At 44.1% G+C, this 24,764-nt stretch overlaps 2 protein-coding genes across 6 annotated transcripts in view; one reads left to right on the top strand and one right to left on the bottom strand.

Moving 5' to 3' along the window:
* The first annotated feature begins 1,032 nt into the window (after positions 1-1,032).
* Positions 1,033-19,875, top strand: LOC144174766 (uncharacterized). 5 transcript variants are annotated; one of them, XM_077703637.1, is made up of 12 exons: positions 1,033-1,169; positions 3,225-3,318; positions 4,599-4,831; positions 7,107-7,303; positions 7,928-8,186; positions 10,576-10,683; positions 11,425-11,567; positions 12,713-12,808; positions 14,546-14,674; positions 15,336-15,404; positions 17,343-17,486; positions 19,437-19,875. In XM_077703637.1, exons 1-11 carry the CDS (start codon positions 1,094-1,096, stop codon positions 17,451-17,453), a joined length of 1,515 nt encoding a protein of 504 aa, XP_077559763.1. In that variant the 5' UTR covers positions 1,033-1,093; the 3' UTR covers positions 17,454-17,486; positions 19,437-19,875. The 5 variants fall into 5 exon arrangements, with proteins under 5 accessions (XP_077559763.1, XP_077559761.1, XP_077559762.1 ...); XM_077703635.1 differs by having other exon boundaries at positions 14,462-14,674; XM_077703636.1 differs by having other exon boundaries at positions 1,067-1,106; positions 14,462-14,674.
* A 1,643-nt stretch (positions 19,876-21,518) lies between these two features.
* LOC144175306 (uncharacterized) overlaps positions 21,519-24,764 on the bottom strand; it is a 42,800-nt gene continuing 39,554 nt past the window's right edge. The window contains exon 15 of the mRNA XM_077704388.1: positions 21,519-23,847. Within this exon, the coding sequence (XP_077560514.1) occupies positions 23,620-23,847 (228 nt within the window). The 3' untranslated portion in view covers positions 21,519-23,619. The remainder of the gene's footprint in view (positions 23,848-24,764) is intronic.

Below are 24,764 nucleotides of genomic sequence, written 5' to 3'. Positions count from 1 at the left end.
TTTGTTAAATTTCTTAGTGTGAATGTTCGCTCCCAAACTTCTTAAAAATATTCCAACCGTACCGATACAGTTTTAGTGGTGCTTTTGGAAAGAAAACTTGAGTCCAACAGAGCTATGAGTTGGATGCCAACACGCTAAGCTTGGTGGCGACAGGCAAAAGATGGGAGTTTATTTCCTCCTATATGTACAACCAGACACACCTGAAGCTGAGATTGAGAACTGTGCACACGCACCTTGCCTGGGTGAAATGTGATCGGCACGCTTTGGAGATGGTTGTCAGTGACATCAATGTGAATGTATCCAAACCAGTCAGGAATTGGTTCGCCCAGCTCATGGTAGAAAAGTTTGGGCTAGAAGCCAGGATTTTTAGCATGGTGCATGGAGCCTTAAACACTTGGTCAGTCCCCACGAGATAATGTTGCATAAGTGGGTATGTTCTGGGGGCTGTTCTTATTCCCCGAAGGACGCGAAAAATCGTGCCCATCCTCACATGCAGCCTCGCTATAGAAAGAAGTTTAAAGTTGTAGAGCGAGCTAGAGAATATGGCCCGACGTAAATGCTCGCCGAACACCGTGCTTACCCCTTACTTATATAGTTGGCTGTCGTGCTCTTGCTGTCATCATTGTTATCTTCGCGAGCCGAAGGCGCTACGTTGCTGAGCTCAAGGGCGCGCGTCAGATATCGGGCGCAGCGGCCGTTTTTTCGATCGAGGTGGAAAACAAAAACGCCCATGTTCCAGATTACCGCGTGCTCTAATGAAATTCAGATGGTCGGCATTTACCCCTTTGAAATAGTACAAAACAGCAGGAAACTTTTGTACGATGTTTGCCAGGCCGCTGCCGCGCGTCAGTACTTGAAGTTTTGCCGCGGGTCAGAAGACACGCCCATTGGCTGCGTCGTATACGTGACGAAAGTAAATCAGTTTCAGCCGAATACATTTCTTCATTTGGCTTTTAAACAAAAGTTGAAAAATCTGAAATGATGAAAATTCACCATTGAACATTTTACGATACCTCGAGTTTAAACTTCCTCGATCATGTGACTAAACGCGTCATAGAGTTGATGCACGTGACAACGTGGCTTTGTTTACAAGATGGCGGCCCCCGGTAGGTGCAGGAAAGTTAAAGCACCGAGTTTCGTGCCACTGTGTAGCGCTGATTGCATTGCTGGTCGGTTTTTTAGCTGTAACATTCTATCGTGATTCACCTCTGTTGCTAAAGATGCGGCTTCGTAATCGCGGGGAACAACAAAAATCAATCTCGAAAACAAACTCCAGATATCAGTTTCATGCAAGAGGTGTAAGGAATCGTCGCCGGGACAACCAACTCTGGAGAGATAGCGTTTGTACAATGCGTCGGAACGATTGTTTAGAGTTTGTTTTGCCACGGATACATAGTTGCACTGTTACACTCCCCTTCAAGAATACCTGAGTGAGTAGAAAAAAAAGCTGTCAGTGCGTGCGCCTGAAGCATGGTCTCCCAGGCATTGGTTTGAAATCATATGACGAGGGATGAACTAGTTTACGTAATTGTAAACAGTAGTCGTATGTAGAAATGTAGAAGTACGCGCACAGCCCTTCGTAGATATTGGGTATAATGAAGCCACCGTTATGTGTACGTCTCGTGGCGATTTGTAAAATTGGTTTCGGTTTGAGTAGCGATGGCGCCCGCACTGTTTGAAAGAAGCGAGACGTTCTGGGCTATTTAAATAAATAAGCTTCGTTGTTGCTCTTAGATTGGGTGTTAATAGCATAAACGCCCCCCCCCCCCCTTCCCCCCGCGCCATGTGTAGCGCTAAAAAAAGAGGGCTGCTTCAGTGTTCAGTGTCCCGACAAAAATGAATGAGGAAACGCGACAACTCGCTACGCTGTACCAAGTGTGCGGTCGGGAACTCTGTGGACCATTCAGACAATGTAGTTTACTCCGCAGGATGTCCTAGGCAGCACGTTACGTAGTTTTGCACGTCTCTTACCTCCGCACTTGACAAGCCCACAGGCGATTGCACGAAACCCGCCTTGAATCTCCAAGCTGTAGTTTTCGCCGAGCCAGTTCGGATATGCGGTATTGTAGAAATGCATTTTCTCTGGTTAGGCCGCATTACGCAGCTGGGACTCGAAATGGGCGGCTGATCGCTTAAAGACCTGACTCGGGAGTAACAGGAAACCTTTACTCAAGGAAACCTTTACCGGGTCTCACCTTTTGGAATGCAGTACTCTGCTTCAAATCGCACCTTCTGTCACACCTAGCGGTACACCAAAAAACGACAGGCTCCTTGGTTTTAGGCGCACTTGGTAAAAAAAAAAAAAAAAACTGACGAAGTAGTTCAGCGAGATATGGGCTCTGTGTTGTTTGCAGTATGAGAAGCTGCAAACAAAATATAGTTAGAGGAGAGGTAAAGAAAAAGAAGTAAACAAAACATGAGAAAGGTGGGCACACAATGGTTAATAAAGTCTAGAAGGCTGACGAAAAAATATGTAAAGGTCAGTGGAGAATGCAAAGACAATCAAGATAATCAGTGAAGAGGCAAAGCAGATAGAAATGAATAAATGGAGGGAAAAAAATACAATTTAGACTGTCTTCAAAGATGTACAGGGCAGAGAAATTTATTATCAGCAAGGGAAGTGTCTATGACATCTCTAAGGGCAGTGTTTTGCTTTTTGAGGCTAAAGCACATTGCTGCTTGAGAAGGAAGCACCATGGGGCATACATGGCCTGCTGAAAGGAAATAGAGACGATACCATGCATTTTATTGGAATGTGATCATACCCGTCCAAATCCATATGTAAAAAAACAATTGGGTTTCCTGAAGCCTTATTAGGGTTTGAAGGTGATACAGAGAAAGTAAGCTGCAAGGCTGGAGAGTTAACTAAAAGAAGAGTGGAACACGGGGAACAAAAGCAGAGAGCTACCACCTGTATTGGGTAAAATTTAGTTTCAGCCTGCCACCAAGAGTAGTGCGAAAATTGTAGTAGTTGTGTAACATAGATACATTAGCTTCTTCGGTGCAATGGCATGTGTCATCACCCCGATGTACAGGGTATACCACTGTCAATCAATCTTCAATCTCCTTTCCTTGCTCAACCACTCTTTGTAATCGTACTTGCCAGTATTGGTTAGTGAGGAAGAGCTCACAAAAACTAGTTGCACTTTCAAAAATCATAAAAGAGGAGGGGATGGGGTTACCCAGACAAGTACTGAGCTATCGCACTTGTGTTTTTTTTAAAGGCTTCTACGAGATGGCAAGATCTGCAATTTCGACGTCTACTGCGTCAGATGAACAGATCCTAGTTTCTGATCATCCCCCTGGTCGACCATCACCGTAAGTTGATGAAGCCATGAGCTTCGGGTAGTGACTGCAAGCATCATTGCCCAATCCCCGCAAGTGGGTGTGTGAGAATTGTGGGTTGGTATGTTGACGTTGCAGCCAAATGGGAGTAGGGGAATTGGCAAGCTTCCAGTGGCAGCTGTCATCATCAGTGGCCAATCCACCTGAGTGGGTGTAAGGGAATTGTTGGCGGATATGTTTACGTTAGAGCCAATTGTATTTTTGATACCACTGTAGAGGCAATGTCGATGCCGTATTTTTGCATAACGGGCCATTTTTTAAGTTCAAATGATGGGGTATGAATGCGCACTCTAACATGTCACTTGCATTTTACCAGTTTTATTTAGTAAAACGGTTTTCTGTTTAGTTTGACTCATGTGGCCATACGCTTGCCTGCATATGATTTCTTACTGAATCTTCTGCCTTTTTTGCTGAAAAATCAATAAAAGCGAGGGGTTTTTAATTCTGAATTTGTTACTGAAGTTTTAAAAATAAATATTTGGTTTACCCTATCGGGGAAAAAAAAATATATCTTACCAGCCTGCAATGAAGAAGTTTGATGTAACCATTATAGCAAAAGCACTGCTGTCCCAGCAAAAAGGATTTTGCCTCGGTCTGCAGACTTTTCCAAGTTATTGGAAAGGAAGAAATGCTGCAGGGGTTGGTATCGAACATGAGTCCTCCCTCCTAGACTTTGAAGCATTTGAAGTGATGTCTGCACAGTGCGCGTTGCTGCAGACACTGTCGCCTCGCCGTGTGCATAACAATACCTTCTTGCATATGTGTGAAATAAATATAGAAAGGGAATTAAGATCGTCTTCTTGAACGTCTAAAGGAGAGATTTGTTGCACCAGTCCTGCGACCACACACACACACACTACATATCCACGCGGGGGATTGATATAAAAAGAGAGTGCCTTATTCGGCATGGACATCTGTGCTTAGATCTGTACTCACAAATGCACATTATGCAAGTCCATGCTGAAATGATGCCACAACTGCAATTTATTTAATTAGCAACCTGTCAAACAACGCCCCTTTTATGCCTTACTTGATGCAAGAAAATGACTAATTTTGTCAAAAAAAAAAAAAAATCTTTCACACAATTATTCAAGAGTGGTCCAGCCAAACCATGTGTCATTGCTTTTTCTGGTATTTCATTCGCACCGGATGGGAAACACAACTTTCGGGTCTGGGAGGTACCAGCCATTGTATTTCACAGACATCTAGACGAGCTCATCAGCATATCTCCGGGCTTTCCTTTTTGCCTCCAGTGCAGTGCGGAAGGACTCGCTCACTTCCCGGTACTACTGCAATCCGGGCGACTGCCCGAAGGAGTGCTGCGAAGGTGCTTCCGACTTTGTGGGGCATGCCTCCACATTCTCCGTGAAGCAGTCGGCCCCAATGCCGACTTGGCTGTGGCTTGTGCTTGCACAATGTCTTCGGGTGCCCCTGCCGGAGAAAAAGGGCTGTCGCTTCCTCCCCTTCATTGGACTTTTGCTTCAGGGTGAGCGCACATGCCACTGCATTTGCAGGATATTGCAGTCAAAGGTCTGCCTGAAAAAACCTAACAGAAGAAACTGGGTTGTAAGAATCTGTTGCACACTGCATACACGTGTTGTGCTTTGCTTAAGCCTGTTTTCTTCTTCCTCCAACATACTCTGTAACCTACAGAGGACCTGCAGAAGACAGGGACGACAGGAAAGTGACTGCTGTGTTGTCTCCTTGCTGTCATCCTGATATTATTGTGTGCTTGGAGAGACCATTTTGAGACTTTTTTGGAGTTTCTATATCTCGGCCTCGTTCAGTGGTTGTGCTGAGCGCAATTGAATTAGCCGAGTAAAGTTTGTTGCAACGAAGGTTTCAGATTAATATGGCCCCCTCATTCCCTATTCTTTTGCTATGCAAGGCATGGAGTTATTCAAATAAGGGTGCTACAAGACATGCTACATGATTTCATGACAAGGTGGCTTCATGTTGACCACTTCTTCTTCAGCAGAAGTGTTGCACTATGCAGCTGACTAACCTAATGTGAGCGCCTTTTGTGGCTTATTTAACCTCAAATAAAAGTTTGTGCTGTGCAATTTACTGCAACAGCGAACATCCAAGTCATGGTTCAGCATAATTTCGAAGACACACATTAGTTAGACCTACAATATATGCGTGTAAGTGTAATTTTGGGTTAGGTAATGACTGCTGTGTGTGTTTTTATCAGCATTTCTAGTTTTGTCTCAGTGTTGAGCAGGCAGTCTGGCACCCTTCTGGGGCACTTGTGCTGACGGTGGATCACCTGTTGTGTGGGACTATTTGCATTCTCCTTACAGCGCTAAAATGACGGGGACAAAAAAAGAAAGACAAACGCAGGTGCTGACTATCAACTAAAATTTATTCAAAGGAAAACAGCACTTATTTACACATACATCTGGTCATGTGCAATGACTGGGGGCATCGATAAAAACAGCTGCAAGATTTTTATACATGATAAAAACAGCTGCAAGACTTTTTTTTTTTCCGTTCGCCCTTTCCCTCTCACAACCATGACACCGGCAAACTAGCTTCCTTATCTGACAGGGATAAGGATGGGTAGCTTATGCAGTCCTCTCCCAATATCTTAATGACAAAAGCTTCCACCACTTCTCTTGTTGTTTGATTGCTGTGTTCGTATAGTATTGTTGTGTCATTGAAGGACGGAGTACACTTGCATATTTTTCAATGAAGTGACAAGTGGCTACAGGGCCTACTTTTTTGGGACGGAAGATGCTCTCTGAGTCTGGTATTTACACACCTCCCCGACTGCCCCACGTACACGCGATCACAATTCAAGGGTATCTGATACACTACCCCTTTCTAATTACAATCAACAGTTCGGGGAGTATGGTTCATATCACATTTTCTTGCGGAGCTTTCAATTTATTTATTTATTCAGCTTACTACATTCACCCAGAGGGCATTGTTGTACGAGATACATAAAAAGTGTACAGTGCAGAAACAATCATGAATCTCGTAATATACAAAAATAAAAATCAACAGGGGCATATTTTAAAAGCTTGCAGCAAAGGGCATTGTATAACATCAAATGGCAGCAGAGCCGAAGGCAAATAAAATAAAAGAGAAAAAAGGAAAACAAGACGGAAGACGAAAAAAAAATCGACATTCTATAAAACGAGTCACAGTGGTCATCAAACATTGCAATGGGCAGCAACACGTAGCAGCAGTGTTCAATATAAAAAAAAAACGAAAAACAAATAATTGACAGGAACAGGATCACGGCAATTCAAGAAACACCATTTTCACTGTCGCCCCGCAGATAACAGTTTAGAGAGGTGTCAAATCGAACGCCAGATGCGGAAACGACGTTTTCTGGAAGCTTATTCCCGTCGCCGATTGTGCGTGGAAAAAAGATTATTTAAAAAGCGAGGTGTGGCAATGAATTTCTCTTTTTGATACGTAAGCAGGTGGTTTTAAATAAGTCTGGCGGTTAATACCTGTTTTTTCGTTAGTTATCTGGTTCAGGAATAGTGTGCGACATACTGTGCGGCGAGCTTGTAAACAGTCCCAAGACAGTGCCTTTTTTTATTGTGGAAACACTGGTATTCTTGCCGAAACAACCAGTGACGAAGCGGGTAGCATGGTTTTGTTTGGTGAACACTTTAAATGATGGCAACTCCTGGCACGAGCTCTTTTATTCCAGTGCTGTCTCACTAAGCAGCTACAGATTTCCGATGTAGTGCTATCACACAGGGCCCAGTGTGTCAGCATGTGCTCCCTTGCATCTCCCGCAGCCCTGACTGTCCTCTCGTGCATCGGCCTATGCGTTCTTCACGCGGGCTACGAGGTGCGCAGGATCATGGTGTCTGACGGAGAGCAGAAGACGCTGTACCGCTGCGCCAGCATTTTTGTAATGATCAGCTGGGCCCTGTTTGGACTGTATGCCCGGCGACTGGCTCGCCGTCTCTTCAGCCATCCCAGTTTTATCAAGGTACGCTGCGAGATTCTGGTTCCTGGCAGTGGCAGCGCGGGGTGGGTCTTTTTAAGAATAAATAAATACACAAAAAAGCTGGGGCATTAAAAAATAGAGAACTTCGATACGGTGCTACACAGACTGGACATTTTTTCCATTCAGTGCGTATGAGTCTATATTTTCGACTAGCAGTAGCTGTGAAAATTAAAACAATTAACCTCGATGTTGGACGTTCTCCTGGGAGCCTCAGACGTAGTCGGGTAAGGTTTGGCTCCTTAAAAAATTTTAGTGTGTAATGGAACACAAACTCTTGCTGCTACATAAGACCATGGTACTTTTAATGCAGCAATGCATTGAGATTGTTGGGGCTAGTTTAATTATCCCGTATGCTGAATACTCGAACTGAAAATGGTAAAACATGATTCCTTATTTCTCAGCCATTCGAGCATTTATTACATTGATATAATGATGAATAGCTGATTTGCTCTACGTTTTCTTTTTATTGTGTGATCAGTTGAAGTGAGAAGAACATAGGTAAGCCGTGCGTGTTTTCTGGTCATTATGAGTTTTGCTTTGCTAAAGAGTGTGCAGTGCCACCTGTACACCATGCACTCATCTAATTCAGCCTTCATGCGCTTTCAGGACATCCGCATGCACTCCAAGACTCTGTTCAAGATGAACGCTGCCGCCTTGGCCATCACACTGGGAGCGCTGTTTCTGGCTGTGAACGCGTACAGCGCACGTGCGATGATACGTGGGGAAGCCTGTGCGAGCATCGGCTTTCCGCCCGCCATCTGCACGATGCATTTCGCTTGCCGTGTCGTCTACTCCATCTTTTCGCTGCTCTGGCACGGACTGGTGTGCACGGTTCTAGTGTCGGTGGCCCGGACGCACACAATTGGTGAGTGCAGATGGGCAAGGCTCGCATATAGTTTTTTTGTACTTTTTGTCGGTGTGTGAGATATGCCTTTGCCAATTTGTAAAAGGTATTTGTAACCCTTTCGCTGTCACTGACGTACCGGTACGTTTTCGCATTTCCCCTCCGCAGTATCACTGACGTACCGGACATTCTCCATTGTGCGTGCAAAAATTTGGCGCGCCCGGACTGTTCGCGCCATCTGTCTAATCTTTGTATTAGCTCGTATTTTCACTCGCTAGCTCTGTACCGTTATTTTGAAGAGTATGGAGCGACCACGCCCACTCTTCGGTGCTGGGGGGCTTGGTTGCTCGGCGCGCTGTACTCTGTAAGGATGAGTGACCATGCGGCACGCGTGCAATTACGGGTGCAAGGGTTGTTGTACTATCCACAACGGGTTTCTACATTGTTTTTTTATTCTGTTCTCGCGTCAGCTGCAGTGCACCAGATTTTCCCAGCCCGCCGTTGCCTCCCCAATAGACAGAAACATGACTCAATCGATCGTGGCTTTCACTCTCTCGCCGTGCCCTCACTTGTTGCTGTCAGCAGCAAACGAGGTTGTTGTATCCCCTTTATATCTCTATCTGCCATCATGATTGCGCAACGCGTCATTTCTGTGTGTTCTGCGGGCTGCTGAAAGTGCTCCCTCTATGTGCGCGGTTACTTTCGGATCGCTGACCGCCCGAGGCCTTCGACTGCGGACAGGAGCGATCGCTCTCCTGTACGGCAAACTGAAAATATCTGGAAGAGAGGCGATTTCTCACCCATGCACTCTCCTTTCGGCGCGTTACGTTCCCGACGCTATCATAGTCAAATAAATCACTATGCTGGTTCCCTGATATTCTGCAAACCAAGCTGACACTGGGGATGCGTCATGCCCAGAAGCACTGGACAGTGAAAGGGTTAAGCTGCTGTTGGGGCCCTTCGTACTAACGAAATAACTAAAATATTGATCTTTAAAGGTGCACTTATGCCAAATCCAGAATCCTAAAAAACGATATAATTGGCTTCGGCAGTTTGTGAAGATGCCTTCCTGCAACTTTTGCAGCCAGCCATGGCTGGAAGCGTGTAGAAAATTGATTTAAATTGCCCCGGCTGCAAGCTACCTCAGATTGCCAGCACTAGTGAAATCAGTAGCAGCGTGACGAAAGACGTTCTGCACTTTCGGAACTGGCCAGTTCTGGGTGACGGTGTGTAGCCCTTTCAGTAACTGGAAACACTCTTCTACGCTGCTGTTATCACTGGTCTTGTTTCACCGGGCGGAGTCTGTCAGCGGCGTCATCAGCTTTGGCAAAATGGAAAAATATGCTATGTTTCCAAAACCTATAAAAAGCCAACATCATGAACAGAAACGAACTGAAATGTGTTCCGATTAAAAATTAAACCCACTAAATAATGTCAGAATACACAAATTTACAAATTACTTTCCAAATTTTCCCTGGCCGTTGCCGCCGGAAGCTTGAGCGGTTCAATGCCCGCCGTGTGGCACCACAGCAGACAATGCAAAAAACGCACGTGACGTCACAGGTTTTTGATTGATGTTACCACCTGCAGCGTTGCGGCCACAACGGTGCGACGTAATTAATACCTTCTGTCACGGCTGGGAATGTCCGTCTTTCTGCCAGCAACCTAAACTAAGACTGGTTGAAAGAAATGCATTCTAATTATTTTTATGATAGCTGTTGGCTGCTGCTTGCTCAATTTTCATAATTAGCTGGCAAAAAGGTATTGTTTACAGCATAAGTACCAAAACACGAAAATCTGGTGCGAGTACTACTTTAAGCATTGTTTGGCGAGCACTCTTGCAAAATCTGTCTGTAATGTGGTAAAGTGTGATGCCTAATATTCACAAAATAAATGCAGAATTGGGCATGGGAAAACATATAATCATTATAATAGGGTGAATGTACATAATTTATAACTTAAGATTAATAAAAATCTTATTAATAAGAATCTTATTAATAAGATTAATAAGAAATCGTATCACACTCCTTTGTTTTTCTTGTGTTCTCTTGTGCAAACTGTACTCCCGTGAAAAAGGCCAGCCATAAAAACATGCAATTCACCCGTTTGTTTGTGGCCCTGGACCTCATGAGAGAGAGAAAAGAAAGAAAAAAAATGCTTGACTCAATCCTTGATTGAGAATGCAAAGCCTTTAGCGTAATGATAAATCTGCATTCTAGCCTTTTGCAATGTGGCCTTTAATTTGCGTTAACTTTAGGCTACATATTATTTGTTTATTAATTTTTCTTAATTTTGCTCGAACCACATAGAAATGTAGAAGACTGTGCACTGCGTTTCACGTCATTCAGGTTTTAGCTGCCTCATTTGCCAGCCAATCAGCTTTGTGTACCACTTTATTCCCTACTTGCAGGCATACGAAGGTTCATCAAGGAACTGGAAGCCGATGCGGTACAATATGAGACCGCCAATGCGAGGCAATGCTCGGGGCCTCCAATTACGGCCGAAGACATTTGCGAAGGTGAGCACAGTTGCATAGCAGGGACATGTTTCAGTGCAGCGATACCTACACCGTAGGAGCAGTAGGAAAGCAAAAAAGAAAATATTCTCACTGAAGCCTTCTAGGTTGGCCTCTTGGTCATTTAGATATATGTATAATACCCAATATCAATATTATTACAAGAACTACCGCATGCATTGCACAATCAGTGGACTCTGCTGCTCTGTAGCAATACCTATTGCATACCCTAAATACTGATTAAGAAATAGAGCGCAACTTCAACAACGACACAAAAGAAGAACGACGAGACAAACGCTCGGGAACGGCGGGAAATAGTGCTTGTCCCGTCGTTCTTCTTTTGTGTCGTTGTCGAAGTCATGCTCTATTGTTTAATCATAATTCGCCAACTTGCCCAACAGCTATGTTTAATGAAGTTCTAAATACTGACCTTTTGTCTGGGTCCTTGGCTCCAGGTACGACCTGTTTAGTATTCCAGTTGCAATTTGTGGGGAAATTTATTATTCTTTTCTTGTGCTATAATGAAATGTGCATTGCAGCCATTAAAAGCCACAAAAAATAGCTGCACATTTTCGGATGGGATGTGTAATGGGATGTTGAGGCCACGTTTAAGTGACGGGACAGAATCTTTTTACAGCACTGCGAGCAGAGTTTGGTAGTCGCTTAGGGCTGTTTATTTGTGTGCATGTATCGGCTTAGCTAAGTTTTTGGTTCTTAGGGTCTGTATGTGTATCTGCCTTGCAGAAAGCGATTGGATTGAGGACAACTTGTCTCCAAGTGACTCGTACATTGTGGATGACTGCTACAAAGAAAGGCCCCAAATACGGCTGAGAAGTTGCGGTGAAGAGAGCCAGAACATTTCAGTTCTGAGTGGATCGTATGACTGTGTAGGTATAACTTATCTTGATGGTACAGAATAATGTGGACCTTTAAGCATGCGATTTAGTTTTTGTGGCTGCTAGGAGGGCATTTCAGTAGGATGTGACACCTTGAAAAACTGGAAAGCTTTCCACAAAAAGTGATGGCTATTTTATGATTATTGGGTAATAGATGGCAGTGCGCTTTGTGCATTTGGAGCACTGGCTACATATGTCGGTGCACTAAGTTGCTGTTGTTTGTGAAATGTGTTATTATTCAAGCCACATTGGCTTTAAAGATGGAGCAGGTGTAGGAAGGAAGGAGATCACAGCCCTCTGGAAAGCCCGTCTCCTTGGCAAAAGCTACGTGAAACAAGGATCGGTAGGCACATATTTAAGCGAGTCGCGAAAGGGAGAATAAGTTGTATAGGCTGCCCGAATAGTTGCGTGTTCAATCTATTTAAGATATTTGTAAACTGTACTACTGTTCATAACATGAGCAGCTGTTACAAGTTTACCAGGTGTTCTAAACTTCTTCTGCTAACAAAATGCCACAATTATCTGTACATGACATGAAAAGATTGCGCTCGGGGAATACATGGCCGTATAGCTGTGAATATTTTTAACAGCTGTAGCACTAACCATGGCCAGTTCTTGTGCAGCTGAGAGGAAGAATGTGTCTGCATCAGAGTGCTCATTAACTGACGCAAAATATGGTGAAAGAGAGGTAAGGAGGAAGGGGGAACTCTCCCTACGCCATCACCGCCCTTCGTGATTATGGCATAGGAGAATGCTTCGTAACCTGATAAGAAGAGAGAGTCCATAACCTTATAAGTGCGAGGAGTAGAAGGGGGCATGAAGTACTTCCCCTGCTCCACAACTATTTTTTAGTCGGTATCCACGTGCATGCGACGAAAAATAATAATCTTTTCATCTCTCCCCACGTTTTTTTTCTGACATTAAAGTAATGTTTTTTTTTATGTTAACTATTTCAACTCTCATTAGGACCTAAGAGAGCCAATAGCTTAGCAATTGCTGCTATACTTGCCGTAATTCGGGGCTTGCTGGGTTTATCCCACTCCTTTGTTTTTCTTGTGTTCTCTTGTGCAAACTGTACTCCCGTGAAAAAGGCCAGCCATAAAAACATGCAATTCACCCCTTTGTTTGTGGCCCAGGACCTCACGAGATCGGCAAATTTGTCTGTCAACACGTCACAGCCTGCGCGAACCTTGTCAATCGCTGAAATACTCCATGCCTACTGGAAAGTCTCGGTGAGTTTCCCTATGTCTGTGTTTTAGGTGTGTCAATGTGTTAAGTACGATAACATCTGCAGGGCCCAACTTCAAGGCTTCGTGTAATTTTGTGACTGGACTAGAGTGCAAAGATGAACAGAAATTGGAACAAAAGGCACCACCCCACTCTCTACTTCACCTGCGTCTTCTATGAGAAGACTGTGAGGCGTGCCTTGAGTTGCGAAAATTTGCTTCTGGCTTCTGTGAGGCTAGCCTTAGAGCACGCAGAAACCAATTGGCATTTAAATTGTTCTCTGGAATCTAGATTATTCGTAATTCTTTAAACTTGAAACCCAGAGATATATTTATCCAGTGGAACTTCATTAATTCAGACTTCAAGAAGACTAACTGAAAATTTGTTCGTGTTAAATGGCACTCGGATTGATGAATGGATGATTACCGAAGAAGGCTACAGGGACTGTGCATCCAGTTCAAACGCACCAGAAGCTTGGATTGTGTGAAGCATAGTTAGTGAGGTCGAACTGGAATTTATACCACTAGGATTGTCGTGTGGGTCCCTCCCTGCAGCAGGCATGAAGGAATCCACAGAGGTGAAGGATGTCATGGGACATGTTATTTAAGGTAACCTGTTCCAGGTGCAACTAGTACAAGTACAACTTATATGCCTATTAATGCCCTGTTTTCTTTAGACTGAGCTTTTCGGCTCAGGATTTTTTAACAACGCCAACATTAACGCATACCGTATTTTCCGGTATATAAGTCGCATTTTTTTTCTGAAATTTTTGTTGGTGCATCTTATCCACCGGTGCGACGTATGTATGGAATAAATTTGGTACATGGCAGCCGCGCGTGGTCTGCGCTTGAAAAGGTGTGCTGCGTGATGTTAGCACACGTTAAGAGACAGCTCTATGTTCTAAATAAATGAATTATTTGTTAGCGAGTGGGAGAAAGAAGGCTTTGATGGTTTTGCCTAAACGCCGTAAGTAAGTACATGCCATTTGTGTGTATCAATAAACCATTTTTGAGAAGTTAGTTCTGTCTAGACATTGGGCAGTAGATGCACGTGTCTAGCACTACTTAGCGACGGAGGCAAACAGAGGTGGCGGCCGCTTCAAGCATGTACTTTCGCCGCACTTTCTAACGAACTGATCCTCTATGAGCTTATCTGATTAGCAAGTGTGTTTTCTGCACCGGTGCGACTTATGTACATTTTTTTTCGTAAAAACTGCGTTTTGAGGGGGGTGCGACTTATACAGAAGTGCGACTTATAGAATGGAAAATATGGTAAACTAGTCTAACCAAAATTCTGATTTACCTTTGAACATCTTGCATATCTCCATTTTGTAATTGGTGTTGCACAGAAAAGCGAGCATATAAAATGGACTTGCTGTTGAGAAAGGCCAGAAGGCTATGTGAGTAGGTAGGTTTAGAAACAGGGAGTGTTGCGGTACCCAAAAGATATGCAGAAACGGAGTCTGCTAGCCTATTGAATGTAGTTCAGCGTTATACGATCCTTAATAGTGTATTGTGTAGAATTTGAGGTGTCACACCCAGTTGGTTACCTCTTGGTTGACTTGGAAGCACTGATAAGCAGTGGGGCACAGTAGCTGTTCCCTGTCGGTGTGTGTGTCGACCTGACTTGTGTGTGTGTGTGTCCCCTTTTCGGTCCAGTGCCGGCTTCGGCTGACGGGGCGTGCCCTGCAACGGTGGGTGGGCAGCCTGATCGGGGTGGTGGTGTTCTGGTGCTCCACCCAGCTGGTGTCCTGGCTGAACCACTCGCCCAGCGCCTGGGAGGTGCTGCAGTTTGTCTGCCCCCTGGCTCTCCTCCTCGTCATCGCCTCCTCCATCGCCGAGGTCAACCTCGAGGGCTCCCGCATGCTCAAGGTCTCTCTCTTCTCTTATTCACTTGACTGATGAGACAGGCTCAGAAGACGAGTGAGAGTAAGCCAGGAAGGAAGGTAGAAGGCCGCTTGAAAGGAACTTGTCAAACAGTTGTTGAGGAAAAAACAGTAATGTGGTCACCGACCAAGTAAAAAAAGTATAAAGACGTTTTGACTTGGTCAGTGACTGCATTACTGTTTCTTCATACAATGCCTGACGAGATGAAGTTTCGTCAGACCCGTGGCTTGTCCAGGGCTCCATTGCATGGTTTAAATCATGCAATTCCTAAATTTGCTACATAACTGCTTAGCTTTGCAAAAAAATAGGAAGTGGAAGGGAGTTGAGAGAGATAAATGAACAAGAAAAAGTACTGTTTGTTGGCGAGAAAAAGAAAACTGTAAGAACTACGAAAGGTGTGGTATTCGATCATGAGGAGTTATTCGGCATTGGGTGTTTCGTTTTACACGCCGAATTTAATGTGTAAGCTCTGCACAGTCAATAAACTGTTTGCGCAGTCAACCAACCTTAAAGCTGCTGATTGCCTAAACAGCCTCATGTGTAACTCGTAATGTGTGTAAATTCTGCGCGTCACCCTGAGCTAAAGTAGTTAGTGCCCACTTCTGCGTTCACAAATGTTCCTTTTGAAATTTTTCGTTTCTCACAGTGCATCCGTCCAACTGAAGAAAGGCTCCCAATGATGAACTTCCTTTCAAAAGCACCTCTTCAACTGCTTGTGAGTTTTACAGCATTGGTGGTTTTATACTATATTGATGCATTAGAAATGAATTTGATCGGTAGCCTTCCTTGCTTGTCAGAACAGTTAAAGTCTTGCAGAGTGCCGTGAAAATAATGTTGGCATTCTAATTAAAAGAATCTAAAGAAAGCTTGCCCCTTGTATGAGGTCTTCTGTGCATTTCCTTTTCTCATAAATTGGACTGCCAGCTAACCACCTTTCATGTGCTGGCACTGTGGCGTGTTCTCTGTTCACAAAGTATTTGCATGGTTCAGTTTGAAAGTTCAAGAAATATTATTTTGCAGGAATGTAAATAAATGTTGGTAAGCATTTGACTCAATACGTACTTGAAAGCACATACTGGCTGTGTACTGTAAAATTGGGATTCTTATGATGTCACTGTTTTGGGAACAGGAGCAACTGTCATTGCACTCTTTGTGCATTTTGTTTTTCGGTATCTGCAGCACAAGGGGTTGTAAGGTAAGATTACTCCCTGTTCAGCAGAATATATGTCTAGACCTGAAATTTGGATTTTAGTGAACTGAAGCTCGTAATCATTGGTCTGGTGATGTCCTGGCAGTGAAGTTTTAAGCAAAGTTTTTCCCCACAAGAAATTACTTTAAGAGGCATCTCTTGTGAAATTTCACCATTGAGTGATTTAATCTGCTGAAGTGCTGTGTTTTGGCTTTACATGTAGTCATGCTTTGGTGGGATCTTGTTGGTGCTTCTCAAATATACCGCATTTTCGTGCATATAAGATGCCCCTGCATATAACCCACACCGATACATTCGGTCCTTGAATAAAAGGAGAAATAATATCCCCGCGTATTGCCTGCACATTTTATGCAGGAAAGGTGGGCCCAAAGCTACTAAGCAACTTGACACGTTTTGTGGCACAAAAAAAACTTACTACCTTTATTTTGCAAATTTAATTCATTTTCTACGCAGTTTAATCCTAACGCTCTTGCAAACCATTCCACTTAGAATTGCCTTCTATGCCTTAACGACCCATTTACACAACAGCGCAACATCAGCCCTACGGACGTGGCCTGTCATCGTTACGTCATAGAGACCTTCAGCCATCCATTTAGCAAAGATGCTTGACGTAAGCTTTGAATGGTCTATTCAAGAAAACATTAAGAGGAGTCGCCCCCTACACTTCTTGTATGTATTCAGAATACAATTTATTATACAGAAAAAAGCTAGACGTTAGAAACAGTTTACATTTAGTTAAGCATCTAAAAACAGACCAGTATGTCTGCAAAAGCCACCGTCTTATTTCAAACAAAATTCAACTCGTACCTACCATGATCATGGCGTGGCGCGGTGTTTTCATGGTGTTTGTAAGCATTGGCACTCACATTCTTTACTCTTGGACGGAGCTTTTCCTTCGAGTTTCCCAATAATTTTTCTCAGGTTGTTGTATTGTTGAGCACTGTGTGAAAAATGTGCACTATCAGTGGGCTAAGAGCAGCTTAGTCGCTATTGCTGCTGTAGGAGCCTCACGGTACAACGCGTATTGCTGTGAAGCTGCACTGAAGAAAATACCTCGCGTATAATCTGCACCTTCACTGTACTTCTGAAAATTTCGCGTTTCTGGTGCAGGTTATATGCGTGAAAATACGGTATGTTGGTGTGTAAAGATGTAGTGAACTGGGCTAGGGGGGGACATCGCCAGGATGCAAACATAGCACTGACAGATAACTAAGTTTGCATTGCTAAAAAATATTATAGGCAGGAGCAGAAGTTAATAGTGGACATGCTGATACATGCTATGGCCACTCTTGGGAATATGAAATGTCTTGCCCCGATTTTCTATGCACTCATCTACACGGCGAGTTTTCGTCTACAGTCATGCATCCGGCTGTGTTCTGCGTGGTTCACTTTGTGTCTCTCATAGCGAATTTCTGCAAAAATGCTTCTTTGCCTCTGTTTCAGACTTTTGGCTTCTCCCTGAGCTACGGCACCATCCTGACCGTAGTGCTTGGCGTGCTCATGGCATTCACCTCAAAGCTCATCATTGTTGAGATCCAAGGCCACACCAGTTGATCATCTTGGCTCTGCTTTTGAGGGACCACTATTGTGCGTAGTCTTGGCCTTGCCTCATATTGGCAAAACGTAGATTAATGTTGCTTGATATCCATGTTGCCGAAAAAAAGAACTGAAGTTATTGTCAATTTTTTTAGGCCATGCCAACCGTTCCTGGGCCAAAAAGAATTTGAAGCAAAAGCAGAACATTCAACTGCAACCAAATACATTTTATGACAGTAAAAAAGAAAAAGTGCTTTCACAAGCTTGATGGTATAAAACAGTAATCTCATTCGGAAGATAAGGTTGAGTTTTGAATTATTTGTGGCCTATAAATGCTTGGCATGGCGTAGAAACTTTTGGAGAAGACTGTTCATGTTTCATGTCGTCTAGGGGGTTCTAGCAATGTTTATGGGGCTAAACTAATTGGTGTTAGTTGGGTGGCAGGAAATTCTTGCTCATTTTTCTAGCTATTGAGCGCGAGAGGTGTCATGCGTTGTTTTGGTAAAGAATAAGTGACACCCCTCAATAGAGGAGAAAGTTGCACTGCTCACTTACAGTGGCATGAGGAGCGGGGTTAAAATCCTGGAAAGAAAGTTTTTTATGTAAAAACACAACATGCTTCAGAGTTAAAAAGAGTAAAAAAGGTAACAAGCTCGAGAGGCTGAATCCAGGGTGAACTAGCGTTGGCTGTTGGGTGAGTTACCTAGTAATTGCAATTTGAGTTTAACGCATGCGCGCTAGTGTGTTCATCTCCTCTGGGCCCCATGTCTTATGTGCTTCACCATGAAAATACCACAAAATTACCATTCGCAATTTCTGTCCACCTCACAAACTACTTAAATGATGTCAAACTGGGTTTTGGTTTTATGCGAGCTCACTTTTCACAAAATTGTGGTGTTCGCCTGTCTGTCGGTAGTATTGACCTTCTGTTTTTTCACGGACTGTTTATACTGCGCAGTTAACTCAGTGAATGGGCCCTATTAGCAATGCAGCATATTGTCACAGTATACATCACACAGTTGACGAGGATGTTCAAGCATTTTGTTTAGTCTTCTGGGGACAAAAAAAATGCCTGTAAATGAGCCGAACAAGCTCGGAACGAAAACAACACATCCTAAATTTTAACCTAATATTGTCATTGGGCAAGGTTTAGATTTTTTTCAGTTTCTCTGCCAAGTGGAAAAAAACACTCATTCAAAGGCTCTTCAAGCCTGATATGTCGGAATGAGGACGCGTGTTCGATTCCCGGCCGCGGCAGCCGTTATTCTGATGCAGGCGAAAAGCAAAAAAATAAGGGAAGGTAAGATGGATTAAAAACGTTAAAGGCCAGTTGCACTGAAATTTCACCACAGCCAAATTTATTTTGAACGTGCAGTCTGTACCACCAAACTAATACGGACTTGAGTCGTAGCCCCGTGAAATGCCTTGTTAATTAGTTAGCAACAGCGCTGCACCTGCCAGTGGGTCGCGCAAACAGCCATGGACCGGAAGTGAAATTGTGGCCGGCCGAGTGCTGAGTCTTCCGACCAGCCGGGATAACCGATCGAACTCCGCTGAGCCCACTTCTCCTGGGGCTACTGCAAACGCGAAGCGTTGCGTGCAGGTTTGCTACGGCTGGCTAGCCGCTTGCTCGCCGGCTGCAACATCACTTCTGATTGGCCATAATAGGCACGCTCTTTTCAATTTCAGATTCAAAATAACCGATTTTTGCTGGTTTTTCGTGCCGTGCATATGCGTATTTAAGCTGTCATATTTCGTATCTTGCGGTCTTTTTGTGCAGACTATATACAGAAGTAAGGTTTTAAAGAGGTCAAAATTTTGAGTGCGGTTGACCTTTAAAAGAGCCTGGCTCCTGTGTTAACCGGTGGACATGTAGATGAACGGTACATGTCACAGTAGGATGCCATGTTTTGGCCTTCAAAAGACTTAAAGTAGGCTTAGATGCCCCCCAAAAATTTTCGTTTGTGGCGCTATAAATAACACCCTACTCACTTCTTTCAGGCTTCAGTACTCACATCCAGGGAGCCCCCTAAAGAACGAGACTGGGCATCTACTTCTGAGCAGCTCGCAGTTCTATGGCAGCAGCAGCGGCCAGACATTGACATCAGACAAGAAGCTGCGATGCACGTTTTTAGCACCTATTTTTGTACTCGCTCCCATTAGTCGAAAAGATGGGGCTTGTGATATATACGGAAGATTTTACACATTTACTATTTTAGTAGTTTACTCAGTTTACTCATGTCACTGTTTTTTGGATGTAGTATTTTGCTGGTTTGTTGGGAGGAAAAAGCACTGTCTTTGACACCAATCGTATTGAAGACCTGCAGAGGTCACATACTGGCAATTGCACTGATGGCGATAGTACTACTATGTGCCTTCCGGAAAAGTCACGCAAATGACCAAGGAAAATGCAGCTTTAGTCTACCTTGTAAAGAAAAAGTTTATTTTTTGCCAAACGGTAGCATTTCAGCCGGCATTTTACATTCCTGAATGTCAGAAGTTCCTAGTAACAGTCCAGCACGCTTATAACACATGAGGCCGACGTGTCACCTGCCTACATAATGATGTAATCAAAATGTGAAGTTTATTTTAGAGAGTAGCAGATGTAGGCTTTCTTTTGCTATATAGTCATGCCAGCAGCATCATGCAACTTGTTCACCATGAAAACATGTTTCTTGTTGAAAATTGTGCCACTTTTAGTTGAGTGCATTCGAGTAGACAAACCAGTGCTGTGTTTGTCTACTCCTATGTTGTCCCGTTCTTTCGTGCTGTTAATCTCAGAAATATGTACCAACTGGCCCGCCTACAATCCGTGTTGCAGTTAATTTCACCTCCACCCCCTCCCCGCTTCCCTTCTTTAATCCCTCCATTTTAGAGATCTGAGTGATAACAGAAAATGGCAACCAAGAGTCTCGCTTCGTAATACTGTAATGATGTTTTGGGATTTCATGGGTTGATGCGGTACCGCTCCAGTGGCAATATTGGCAGTATGACACCGTGTTGCAAGAATGCATATGCTACACATATTGAATTGCCTGTCTGCCCACAGTGCAACTGAAGTTGAAAAGCTTGCGATGGCGCTTTTGAAATAGGGCTTTAGCCTTTGATGCTTCCCTGCTAACATCATACGTGCTTGAGCAAGTCAGTTGTGATGCACGCTCAAGACAAGTGCACAGGGAACAGAGTGCCATTGCACATGTTACCAATTGCCCTGCAAGTCATAGCTAAGTTATCTGGACCGGGCTTCCCCATTACCCACTTTTGTTTTCCTTCCCCTTTTAAAAGTGTCCCGAAACATGTTTTGAATATCGTTGGTTAGCTCGGGTACAATAGTTTAAGTGCCCAAGGACCCCTGAGCCGAATACCAGTTTTTCACAAATAGCAAACTGCAAGTGGTCTTCAAAGTTTCCGACTCCTTTCCTGCACTTATTTGAAATTCCCGCCATCCTTTACGCGTCACAGAGCAGATTAGTTTTCTATTTAGCTCCTGCCAGTTCTCTGGCTTTGCTCAGCATGGCTGACTTGTGGGGCATGGCTCATGCAGCCCTTGTTGACCATGCCGGTGACCTTAAAAGTCATTATTGATAAGTCAGCTTTTTTTAATGGTGAAAAGAAGTGTGGAGGGCACGAGAAACGAGGTCGATGGGACACAGTGTTCGTGCTTTTCTTCTATCGAACTTTTCCTTCTTTCACATTCTCTCAGGGGCTTGGTAGGGACATATGATTGCAGGTGGAACATCAAAGCACTAATAATCCTACAAAGTTCTAGTGATTCTGTGAGAGTTTTGCTGATGGGAGGGCAGTGGCTGCTGTGCTGTGTTTGGTTGGAAAAAGTGAGCAATTGTTATGTGCCTGGGCACTTGGAAGAGGGCTTGATGGTGCATGCTGGGAGCTTGTACTGCACTCAGAGATTACTACCTACAATCACAGTGCTCGACTGCACAGTTCCTATGGTACACTGATTCCTACGAAATAGAAGGGGGAATATTTATACTATACTAGGCTGTATTGCTTTTGCTTCACCTCTTTCTTTATGCACCATGTGAAATGTGTGTTGTATACTGGAAATAAAAGAGACTGAAAGAGTGTGGCAAATAAATATATTTTATTGCTGTAAACGAGTAAATCCCTGAGGTTGATTTAGACCGAGGAAGAATTTACAGTTGTAGGTTTTTGAATAGTTGCGGTTAAGGCGTTGTATTGTGAAGGTTGTTCTCTTTGGAAGGTGGCAGAGACAGTGTTGCCTTCTCGCTTACCGCAGGCAAAGTAGCATGTAGCAAAAGCTTGCGTTCATCATTCATCACATGCTATGCTCATGCTTGAAATTACGGCATCTTGTGCGAAATATTCATGATAACGATTATTAGCAATGTCATCTGCAAAGAACTTTTCAGCGCTTTTTTATGAGCAAAAACGCAGAAGTTACGACCTTTGTGCGCTAAAAGGGCAGTCTCAGGTTTTACCCTTCTATCTTGACAGTATCAAAATATACACTATTGGAGACAAGAAAGGAAGAAAGTCGGTACAAGATTCGTGCGACGTTCAGGACCCCAGGCAAGTCTAAATTCACCTGTAGCCCTCCTCTGTGGTTTGCCTTGCAGTCCAAATGTAGTTTTGGCACGCAGAACCTCAAATTTGAATGCAAGGACAAATAATTCAGGGACCTACTTCTCTTACAAGGTTTGACATGTTTGTTACCATAGCCCCTGCACAACTAGTAATACATTGATGCAGAGAAGGTTCTGTTCACCAGCCACTGACATCCAAACAAATTCAGTGACATTTAATAAAAAAATTCTGATTTGTCTGAGTAAAGCCTAGGTTTGGCCTTGGTGTGAATAAGCGAATGAATGTTAAAAAATTAGTTAAGGCAACATAGTAGAAAAAAAACCAAGTGCTCAAAGGTAGTTTCATCCCATGAGAATGCTTATTTGGAGGCTGTGCCCACGAAGTTTTATTCAAGGGAGAGGGAAAGTTATGAACACACAGTGGCCGCCTCAGAAACGTATCTTGCTAATTAGTACTTCCCCTTGCCGATTTGTTGTGGAGATGGAGTCGGAACTCTCAAGATTACGGAACAAGAGCTGTCGGCAGAAGTTGCAAATTCAGTCCATTTTTAGGGGCATGTAAAAACTATACCGTCCTAAAGGCCTATGATGCCTATGTACGGTATGCTTCAAGCTATGCTGTGAAAAAAATTGATCTAGCCTAATTTTATGTTCCCTTAATTTGAAAGAACTAAAATATGGTGGCCCCATTCGGTGATTTCAAAGTGGCTCTAGATGTGACAGTAGAGACAATAGTTTTTGCAGAGAGCCCGCGGTTGCATAAGAAAAAGTGGCATGCATACCTACTAACTAAAGTAACAGGTTTAGTACGCCAACCCGGTTTGTATGTGACCTTGTGTAACCCAATTACCACTATCCCTGAGACAGTTTTGGAAGATAAGAGCATGAAAGACGCTGCTAAACTTGACACAGATGCTGGGGTCGGTACTGAAGCCACCAGAGCCACTAGGTATTTTGCAAATTTGAGGGCTTGACAATGCAGCCATTGTGCTCAAACCATTGTGCATGTGACACAGAGTATCCTGCATGCATGTTTCCTCCAGTGGCAAGGTTCTTGCATCCAGTTTGGGCTGCGATCATCCGATCGGGGGGATATGTACAAGGGCTGCTGGTTTATGCTCGAAGTTGGCTGCTTAATTACAAGAAAACATCGGGGGGGAGGGGCGTGCAGCCTTCTTTTTCTAGTACTCCGGCAGTGCTGAATGCAAATGACTTTGATACTCAGTGTTGTATGCCACTCCTAACTATCAGAAATATTGAACTTTGTGTTGTAAAAGTGATCACCACCTCTCCCAATAGTGCAGGCCACATCCTGCATCCAGACGACTGGTCTGCAATTAAGTTACTGTGTGCGCCTCGAAGGCCTCACGTGGGAGCATATTAAAACACCTGTAGTGTTTGTCTGTTGTAGCTGGCTGTCATTACCACATAACATCAGTAGGCAATCAGCACTCGGCGCAGCTAATTGACAAACGATTTCGAATTGCATCTCCATTCACTGTCAATCTACACAGCCCAATGGTGTGTTAGAGCAGCGCAAACCTAAAAGAAAAACAGGTTGCAGTGGTAACCACATTCAGTTTCTGCAGTGCTGTTAGTTCATAAGAAGTGTGCAGTTAGGGCATGACGCGTTTTCGAATGGCAGCAGCGGTGACTTTCCCCTTGACCTTGGCGATCTTTCCAGTCGAGTGCAGAATCCAAGGGATGAAAGTGGACACGCGCGTGTACACGCCCGGAAAGCCTGGCAGGCCGCACTGAACACCAAAGGACACCACTCCCACCACTTCCCAGACGACCTTGTCATCCCTGCTGACACGCACTGCCAAGGGACCGCCGGAGTCATGCTGGTGGAAGGTGTAACAAAAAAGAAACAAAATTAATGGAACCCTTTGCTATAATTTAAGGGTAGTGACAGCTGTCTGTCAAACGAGTGCCATCTTTCTTCATGGCCAAAGACATACAGCACACACGCTACTGACAGATCGTCTCAAATTAACATACACCTAATTTCTCATGCTTGCATCCTATCAGTGACCTATGCGGCGTTTTGCAGCCGCATGCACGGCCCTCGCACGGCATACGCCCGACAACCGCCAGCTAGATAAGCACCAATAGTTTGAATGCATGCGCGTCACTCGCTCGTTACTTGCCCGTTTGGCGTGAATGCGAAAAACGTTCATCTTACGGCCTGTAAAGGACACTTCACTGCAGGCATATGCATATTAAGGTAAAACAAACTTTTCAAGAGGTCGCGCCTTATTTGGTTCAGTTGGTGGGCGTGCGAAAAACAGTTACGTTAAAGGGGCACTGACACAAAAATTTTGCATCTTGTTTTTTTTGTTGCGATAAGTAGCTAGTGACCTACTTATAACCTGTAGAAACCTCATTTGCTTCAGCGTGCGACGGTTGTTTAATTAGAGGGATTTTAAATGCGGCCAGTCGCAGTTTCGGTTTCAGCGAGTGCCGCGAAACGATGGATTTTGTGGATTTTGTGTGAACAAAGCTGACCACGTGACCGTCGGAGGGATATCACAGAGCAGAGCCGCCGTAGCACTGTCGAATCCGCATCGACGGCAGTTTCTGCGAATGCCCCCACGTACTGATCTCGTGAGGCGCTTAATTAAAAAGCGACCGTGGATGTGACGCAGGCGCTGCGAGTGCAAATGCTACCGCGGCTAAAGAACGACGCGCGACGCTCGAGGCGGTGGGTGGCAAGACGCGCGCTGGGAGCAGCCGGCCGGTTTGCCTACAGGTCCGCCTA

This window comes from Haemaphysalis longicornis, unplaced genomic scaffold (assembly GCF_048455015.1).
Source record: "Haemaphysalis longicornis isolate Haplotype H1 unplaced genomic scaffold, Haemaphysalis longicornis Haplotype H1 scaffold_3, whole genome shotgun sequence".
Classification (NCBI taxonomy): domain Eukaryota; kingdom Metazoa; phylum Arthropoda; class Arachnida; order Ixodida; family Ixodidae; genus Haemaphysalis; species Haemaphysalis longicornis.
This window is presented reverse-complemented; position numbering and strand designations above follow the sequence as displayed.

Bases quoted from the DNA above. Each gene is read 5' to 3' on its own strand.
- LOC144174766 (XM_077703635.1), top strand. From the start codon at position 1,094: ATGGCGGCCCCCGGTAGGTGCAGGAAAGTTAAAGCACCGAGTTTCGTG. The intron at 7,304-7,927 runs GTACGCTGCGAG...ATGCGCTTTCAG, and splicing joins GCCATCCCAGTTTTATCAAG to GACATCCGCATGCACTCCAA. The intron at 14,675-15,335 runs GTCTCTCTCTTC...CGTTTCTCACAG, and splicing joins AGGGCTCCCGCATGCTCAAG to TGCATCCGTCCAACTGAAGA.